This window comes from Antedon bifida, chromosome 1 (genome assembly GCF_963402885.1).
Source record: "Antedon bifida chromosome 1, ecAntBifi1.1, whole genome shotgun sequence".
Classification (NCBI taxonomy): Eukaryota; Metazoa; Echinodermata; class Crinoidea; order Comatulida; family Antedonidae; genus Antedon; species Antedon bifida.
In genome coordinates this window covers 23,664,445-23,673,456 of record NC_136226.1, presented here as the reverse complement: position 1 = coordinate 23,673,456, position 9,012 = coordinate 23,664,445, and the positions used below count along the sequence as shown (strand labels likewise).

Below are 9,012 nucleotides of genomic sequence, written 5' to 3'. Positions count from 1 at the left end.
TAATTAGGAGGCCAGAGTGTCAATGACCGAAGAGTAATAATTATTTATGACACAAACACACACACCATAGATATAACCGGTTGGTGGCGCAAATTTGGCGCAAAACAAGCAAGGCCGGCTAGAAAAAAAATAAACACAACATGCACTATATATAGGGCCTAGCCTAGGCCTATCTCTTTTTATTTTGTATTTTACCGCTGTAAAATTAAACTTATCTCTTCAAAATGCCGTTTGGAACAAAGCCGTGTTGTACTATTTGTAAAACGACAAACTCTACAATGTGGAGAAGGAATTATATTCGACAAGTAATGTGTAATTCTTGTTTTCTAGCACAACAACAAGAAGACGAGCAGGATGTCGAAAAATGTCGGACAAATTCACTACTTAAACAAAATAGTAATAACAACGCTGGCAAAACACAAAATGGAAAAAAGTCTAAAGGCAACAGAAAATGTCGTCATAAACAGTCAAATCACACAGCTACAAAGGGGAAAAGTAGACGTGTAATTTTCAAGAGAAATGTTAGTATCATTACAATTTGTTTTGTTTTTTGGGCCTATTTAATTTTAGTGCGTCGGGCTCTTATCAGTTGATCTCAATCTGCTCCCTAACATAGTGGTGTTTAATGAACCATGTTGGGTCGTTCCACTTTACTAGGAGGTAACTTTCAGACAGTTAACAAAAGTTTTTAATAAAAGAAAACAATACAATAGGTACAAAAGAACAATGTTAGAGTGCTAAGAACTATTTATTAGGAGACTACTCCCCTTAAAATAACTATGGTACATTAACAATAAGTATTGCGGAGGCTGATACAGAAGGTAATAGAATATCATACTGAACTACGCCCGATAGGTAATCTGTTCCATAGGCATAGTGCGTACACTTAATCTGTTAAATATATTATATTTAAATTATTTCTATTTTTGTAGCAATCTTCAAATATTGCACAAACAAATAAAAGTAATAATAATTTTAGTATAGAACCAATGGTATACCAACTCCCTGTGTATACAATTCATTGAAAAATCACCAAAACAAATTTAAAGTGCAGTATAACGGTATGTAGATGCTAACTAGTACAATATGAATATATTATATATTACATAGAGATACTAATAATATTAATTTGACATTAGAAAACAGAAATGGAAACCATATAGGTCAAGTTCAACGTTTTGTGCTACAATCCTTTTCCTATTAGTAAAATGGACGAGTCCGCCAATACGGCAAAACCACGCTGGTGGTTTTCAAATAAACCAAGTGTTTTACAACTACTTATATAAAAAATCCTGTTCCTTTATCTTAAATACGTTTACATATTACAAATAAGAGATAATAACTCTTAACTTTTGTGAAAAAATAAAGCGTTTTGGATAAGTAGTTTTTCAGCAACTGTAATTTTAGTTTTAACGTTACGTTCTGACTGCTCAGGAAAGGTTGGACGACGACGAAAATTTTCGCCTATCCTTTAACACTAGCCGGTCACTGACAAACCAAAACACTGCTTCAAAAAAGGGGCTGTGCCGACGAAGTATCTGAACCAATCACATTTTACTTTAGGTCATTAGAAAGCTTGATTGATTAGCTTTTGCATGGTGGAACAGCCAATATCATTGGATAACTAGGTCAAACGTTATGAACGTTTTTGTAAAGATCTCAACAAATTGGCAAAACAAGCCTATTCTTTAACACAGGGCAATTTTCAAATCGTCTAACTTTAAAAATCAATGCCGACGACGTTTTAAGTTTTATAAAATTAAAAATAACATGACATCGTAGGTACTTAATTAGGCATTACAATGTCGAAACAGCCATTAAAATCGGTCAATTAATAACAAAGTTACATTGAAAAAACCTTTAAAAAATAGCTGTTTTTCGGTGATTTCGTGCCGTTTAGCGGAAATCGCCCGGATTTTTGGGTACATAAAACAAATTGTAATGCTTTTTTAATCTGATTCATTGTTGATTGAGAAAGAACTGTCAGTTTAGAAAACTGGGCAAATACCTACCTACTACAATACCTACCTCACGGCCTTGTTTGTTTTTATTAAATGTACTTTGATCTTGACACTTTTTCCATTATAATAGGCCTATTTTTTAATTATTATTTATAGGTCTAGCCTAGGCCTACACTAGTATTTTCCAAATGTTCCTAGCTAGGCATAAATATTTTTGTTTCTTTTTTAGCCCATGAAGTCACCACCTTCTGTGTCTACTATTGTAACTTCAAATGGAATATTTTATCAGGTAAATATTTTGTTTTTCTTAATCTTATTAATTAAGGGTCAAACCTGCTGCAATTAAATATTCAGTTTTCACAGTAAAGAAAACTAAAAAAGATCATTACTTTACTGTATGCAATATTAGTAAGCGTGTGGCGTGTCGTGAAAACAAAAAATACTGTGTGCAATCCGACGTGAGCCAGATTGGAGCAGGTTGGAAAGACCTTTTTTAGATTGAATATTGAATACCAAATTTTTTCTTTTTACAAGCATAGATACACATGAAATTGATTCACAATCTTGTTTTCTTCTATTAGGGTATATATATTCAAGTAGGGGATATTGTATCAATTATAGACATTGAAGGCGGTATATTTTACGCACAAATTCGAGGCTTGCTGCAAGATCAGTATTGTAATAAGAGTGCTGTTATAACATGGTTACTCCCAACACAGGCTACAAACAAGTCCAAGTTCGATCCTTCAACATATATTATAGGTAAGATCAAAGGCCTTAAAACATGGTGGTTAAAGATGCTTGCCACTGATCCCTGGTTTAAATCAACTCTACTCTAAAAGATTTGTGATATACATTGAGCTCTGTCTACACTATCAAACTAGTTTGCCAAAATGTGTGATGTGCCCAAATATGGTAGTGATATGACACCATCATGTCCATATATGGGCACATCACATTTTTTGTCACATAAAGTTTGCTAGTGTAGACAGTGCTTAAAACTGCCAGTGTTACATTTCCTAATGAAGTCTGATGCATCAGATATCTGAACTTGTTTTAAAGAAAATCCCAGACTTCTCAACATTTTCTTTCAAGTCAAACTTCGGCTACAAACATAATAATACTGTCTACTCTCACACTACCTATTCGCGTTTTTGCAATGGAGATTGGAGTTAATTATTATTTGCAAAAATAAAATGATATCCTTCGCAAAACTGGCGAAAATGAATTTCCCTTCAAAAAAACATTTGTACATTGAAACAGGATTCCTGTTACTGTAGTCTGATGATTAAATAAAGTAAATTTTGTTGGTTCCTAGTTAATTTCATACCCTTGTAAATTTGTCTAGTACAACATTTGTACTATTTCAATACATCACGTCAACATTTCGATTTCACTTTACCATAAATGGGTTCATTTGAATTGCTCATGATCTGTTTTTATCATCACACCACACCTGATCACTATGAATAAACCTTCAATTAAGATTCTCACCCCATATGCCATTTTCTTTGCTGTTATTAAGCTTCCTAATAATTATACTGATTTTTAAATGGCAGGTCCGGAAGAAGATATTCCACGATCATTAGAATATATGGAATTTGTCTGTCATTGTCCATCGGATTACTTCAAACTCAAAGACACTCCTTATCCAGTTATACCACCAAGAAATGATACAAACTTTATATGGACGAATATTGGCCCTAAACAACTACCCACAACAAGCCAAATATTTGGATCAGCATCTTAAAAAAATGTAGACAATTTGAAGTGATTATTACACCCACTTTACATATTAAATTCACAATATATCTTTATACTTAATACTTTTTTAACTGTAATAACTGTATGCTCAAACAAAATGTATAATAAGTAGTATAGAGATTATTTAATAAAACAGTTCAATTATGTTGAATGAAATCTTGGTGTTACTTATTGACGCCACAACCGTCTCAACAAATTACCCAGCTGTATATAAACCATGTACTGTAAATCATGAAACACACGAAAGGAGTATTTGAGGGGATAGTGTTTGCAAGGAAACTAACTTTGCCAGAAACCTAGAATCATCTGGATCTAAAAAAAAAGCAGTTTAATCTTATGTGGGTTCATCCTACTTATATTTCCATACATATGTTACTCATCTCTGTACACTTTTAGTTGCGTGCAAAGCGACTCTACAGCTCACTATGTCGGTTGGTTGGTTGGTAAACACTAACTTGAGCATGCGACTGCAGCCATGTATATGGCCATGTTTTCTAAAAAACCATAAAATGATGATGACAAACACGAAACATGAGGGGATAATGTGTGCATGGGAAATTAAATGGGCAGAATTCTAGAATCATCTGGGTGTTGGCAAAATAATTGGAAAACGAACTGTATATACTGTAAACCATATAAATGGTGACAAACACAAAATGAAGTATTATGTATAAAGAGATAATGTGTACAAGGGAATTTAAATTGGCCAAGAATCAAGAATCATCTGGGTCCTGACAAAGACCCATATGTAACAAATATCTTTTGAATAGAGGCCACAACATAGTCTATAAGAGCAGAGTGAAAATTAACTCCCAGTCCGTAAGTGGGTTCTTATCTTTTCCGTGTTTCCTGACACGTGACCATGAATCAATTTCTTCTGACACTCCCACAACATTTAACACTGCACTACATCCTCATGTTTTTAAACCAAACTACAGAAGCTGTCCAATTTATTGGATTCAAGCTTTCCTGTTCATAATTGTTTTCAAACTGATTTTAATGCTGATGAACTGAACAGTTGTTAAGAGAATGTGCCTTTGGTATGTTATAACCAGGATTATAACTTATGCTAAAATGACAAGGCTGTATTGGCATTGACTACAATTTATTTTGTCTCTGGTCACACGACTTATTAGTGAGCCCATTAATTAGAATACTGTGTTGTTTTTCAAAAGGACTTTTGAAATATTATCACCAGAACTGGCTGCGCGTAATGAGTTCATGTTAGTCCTCTGAATTGTTATTGGATGAGAACATTGAAGAAAATTCTAAAACGACACTCATCTCAAACTTGTGAGAGTAATATGGGACATGGCCATATTTCTCTTATTCAAATACCAACCCACACCATTACTATAGATTGTTATAGCATTATGCCACTATTAATAATTGATATTAAACAATGTTACAAAATAAACAAAAGGCATTATTTATATTATCAACTGCTTAAAATTACGGTCGAAAGTATGTGATTCGCAACGTTCTATATAGGGCCGCGGTAAGAGACATGGAGTTCAAAGAACGTGTTTGTTTGGCGGCAGTGCTTTAACATAGGCTAGAGCGTATCCTTGTGCTATTAATCCATGATCGTACTTAAGAAAATTGTTGAGGGGAAGCAAGAACTGGTTAATGAGTACTGTATTTCCGTTCTGAAAATAAAGATATTATAATTATTAATTAACATCCTTTTATTCTTTTATTTATAGCAGTTATTAATTGAAGGGTAAGCTCATCTGTAATGTGATAAATCAAATGGCCGTTTACAGTCATCGATCTAAAATATACGCACTGGATTAATCACTAATATTTCGTTATGTAGGCCTACTTTAGAAAAGTTATGACTTCACAATTCAATGTAATTATTATTCTATAGTTTTTACAGTCTGAACTAATATAAGGGTTTTCGTGTAGAGATGATTGTGCAGTAATTACACATTTAAGGCCATATTGAATTAGGCATTCTTACATTCGGCGTAATATCATTATTTCAAACATGTTATGTGATGCCCTTATGGCTACTACGTGTTACAAGTGTATATAAATTATCATTGAGTAGGCCTACGTAAGTTGAAAAACAAAATGTGTATCTGTATCGTTCCTCTTTAAAAATGAATATGTTTTAGTTTCAAATGCACATTTTACTGGCCTATCTATCTATACCAGCAATAAAAACCATCGTTAAAATTAAATGAACGATTGAAGGCAACAAGATACAACACTAGAAAGATACAACGTCACAGAATGTCATCGATTCATTTATGACTCATTTTTATTCTGCTTGTATTCAAAATGATATATAAATTATACAGCATATCATTGAATAGTGAGTCGCATGTTGATCGTATTGAAGCATGGTGTGACTTAAGTCTTTCATTAAAGCAGATCGTTTTCACTCGGCAGAACGTAAAGTTCATTAGGCCTGTACAACCGGAAGAGGTGAGGTTTATAACACCGGATCAACATCAGGTTCGTCAAAAACAAGACGCATAGATCCTATATTTTCCTACGTACAGTGTTGTTTGCATGGGTTTAGTAATTATGAACTTGAACACGGAGTATAGGGTGATAGTTCAATAATGATTTTGTATTTTGAAGGAACACACCCTTTAAAGAATACAGGGAAGGACTACGTTTGATTGAATGATGAGATTAGTATTTTGAAGTTCCAAATTGATGCATTGATTTGGTTGACTATTGGAATTAGTTGCTTGTATTCTGTTCATATTTGAAAGAATGTATAATACAGTACAGTAATGTGTCAGGTTATGCAGTGAACATTCTTTACTGGTCTTACGTTTGGATGAGATGATTCACCGTTAGAACGATAATCATTCGTTTATTTTTTCCCTGATACTCGCTTAACTCATTTCGATTCATCCAGACACTCAGTATGCCGTTTTCTCCATTCAAGATAATATATAATATACTGTTGGTATTTTATTGTTGGCCTAATTTTGTATTGTATTGTAGCAGCATCTACATCACAGAGGGACCAACAGACAAACGTGTGGGGATTGGGTCAAATGTGGTATTGAAATGCCTTGTTAGTGATATAAACGGTGAACATGTTAGATGGATGTTAAAACGAGATAAAACAACTGAATTTATAAGTCAGGATCGAGATTTATGGGCGACTCTGTCTGCTGAAAAGAAACTGCGATTTTCGATTGATGCGAGCGTTGAAAATCAGTTTAATTTGGAAATTGAACGAGTTTTACATTCTGACAGTGGTACGTATGAATGTGTGTTTATGCGTTATGATAAACAATGGATTGGACAATCTTTTAAACCATCCGCTGTAGCTAACTTGACGGTACTCAAAGAGCCGTCTCGTGATTCTCCTGTATGTACTATTATTAAGGATGGTGTCGCTCTTTCTATAACTGGACAAACTCCTACACTGCAAGGCGATGACCATGTTCAGTTCCAATGCTCTTCTCATTCACATGGCTATACCGCTCCAAATCTAACGTTGCAGTTATCAGGGGTAGCATATAATGGAACTAATAATGAAACATCTGTATATGATTTAAAAACAATAACAAGTAATGTTGTTTCGCCAGAACAAGGAATGACTGTGAGATGTATTCTTGAAAGTGAGGCTCTTCAAGAAATGAAGACATGTCAATTGATGCCTGATGTCCAACCAGTTATCAATATACAACCAAACAATATAACACTGAACGTTGGTCATGAAGTAAAATTTGATTGTATTGCATCCGGTTTTCGCAGTGAAGTACGCGAATATAATTGGAAAACATCTCCAGAATTATCTGGTAGTGATACTAACCAAGTAAATTCATCTTCCCTCTATATAACATTACCAGATAAACCGTGTAATTGTTTTTATCATGTAAGTTGTGAAGTTCAACATTTAAATGAAACGTATACTGCTTCTACAATACTCCATGTTAATAATATGCCTATGAAGACAAGTGAAGTCAATACCAACCAATCAAATAACAATTTAGCCGTCTTGTCATTACTATTTTTAATATTAATATTAGTGATATCATTCTTTATTTGGAAAAGACACAAGAAACAAAAACTAAATCGGTTCAAAGGTGCTTTACGTTATACAATTGAACCGAGTACAAATTCGAGTACAAATGTGCCTATACGGTCTGGCACAAGCAGTGGTAATAATTCGCCTGGTGACGAGTTCGAAAAACCTGTTACTCGAAGCAGTTCCATTAAAGAAAGCCTGTATGCAAAGGTTCGGAAGTTGAGGAAATCTCAAGATTTTAGCATTCGTCCTGTTAATAGTAGTAACACCAATGACGACAGAGTTCAAGAAACAGTAAACGCAATTATTGAGAATCATAGATTGTCATCTGAAATTGATCCCCGATCGTCGTTTATTGATGAAAATCTAACAAGTATAGATGAAGATTCTCTCCCTAAAAACAATGGTGTCCATGAAGCCGTGACTGAAGATCTTTCTAATGAAGTGTCCACTGCGCATATCTACGAGAATGTAGTAATCAAGTTAGAAGAAAATTGATATTAAAATTAGAAAGCATAGCTAAAGCAAGCCGACTATTAATTATCAATAATAAAAACATTATTAATTAATTATGTTTCCTTGAAAATGGTTGAAAATTGTTTTGTAAATGACAAATCAGTTTTCTTCTCGTTTGTCATCGTGTTTTGCAAAGTATTGCTTTCGTGTGTGTGTCTGAAATGTGTAGACCTAAAATTAATAATGAAAGCAAAATAAAATTTTAAAAACTGGATATTAGTACTGCTTTCATTTAATCTTTTGTCTCGACTGGAAAAATAACTTCTTGTTTTAAAACACCTGGTTGATATTCAACCACCAAATAGGCCTCCGCAAATATTGTAGGTATTTGTATTTATTGAAGCTGTAACTGCAGTAGAGCATATGCCAATTGTAGCCCAATATTCCCCCGGGTTTTTAAAATCCTGAATTGAAAACAAAAAGTTCAGATAATAATTATGCCTTGACTTTTGAAATACTTTTCTAACACACATAGCTTTCAAACATACGATCGACTATAAAATAAAATTAACAGTTTATAATATCAGAGTAGAGTAATTTTAAGTCTTCCCTGATAATATCGACAATTAATCATTTGTATTTATAATCTTGGATAGGACTAGTTAAATAAGTAATGTAATACATTAACAATTATCATTAAACATTAGATAATAATTATTGGAGGTTTTTGGACATTCAAGTATTAGTCGATTGAATATTGCATGTATAGACTATGGTTATTATTTTCACATGTAGGAAACCTCTATAAAAACAGTTCCTTCTTTT

General features: G+C 33.5%; 2 protein-coding genes across 2 annotated transcripts; both read left to right on the top strand.

Annotated features, from left to right (window-relative positions):
* Nucleotides 1–80: 80 nt before the first annotated feature.
* Nucleotides 81–4,042, top strand: LOC144845900 (GATA zinc finger domain-containing protein 1-like). Its single transcript, XM_078703410.1, has 4 exons — nucleotides 81–521; nucleotides 2,191–2,250; nucleotides 2,543–2,723; nucleotides 3,521–4,042. The coding sequence occupies exons 1-4, from the start codon at nucleotides 225–227 to the stop codon at nucleotides 3,709–3,711; spliced, it is 729 nt and encodes a 242-aa protein (XP_078559536.1). The 5' UTR covers nucleotides 81–224; the 3' UTR covers nucleotides 3,712–4,042.
* Nucleotides 4,043–6,373: 2,331 nt separating this feature from the next.
* LOC144849972 (uncharacterized) lies at nucleotides 6,374–8,660 on the top strand. Its single transcript, XM_078707152.1, has one exon. It carries the CDS (start codon nucleotides 6,616–6,618, stop codon nucleotides 8,227–8,229), a length of 1,614 nt encoding a protein of 537 aa, XP_078563278.1. The 5' UTR covers nucleotides 6,374–6,615; the 3' UTR covers nucleotides 8,230–8,660.
* The last annotated feature ends 352 nt before the right edge of the window (nucleotides 8,661–9,012 follow it).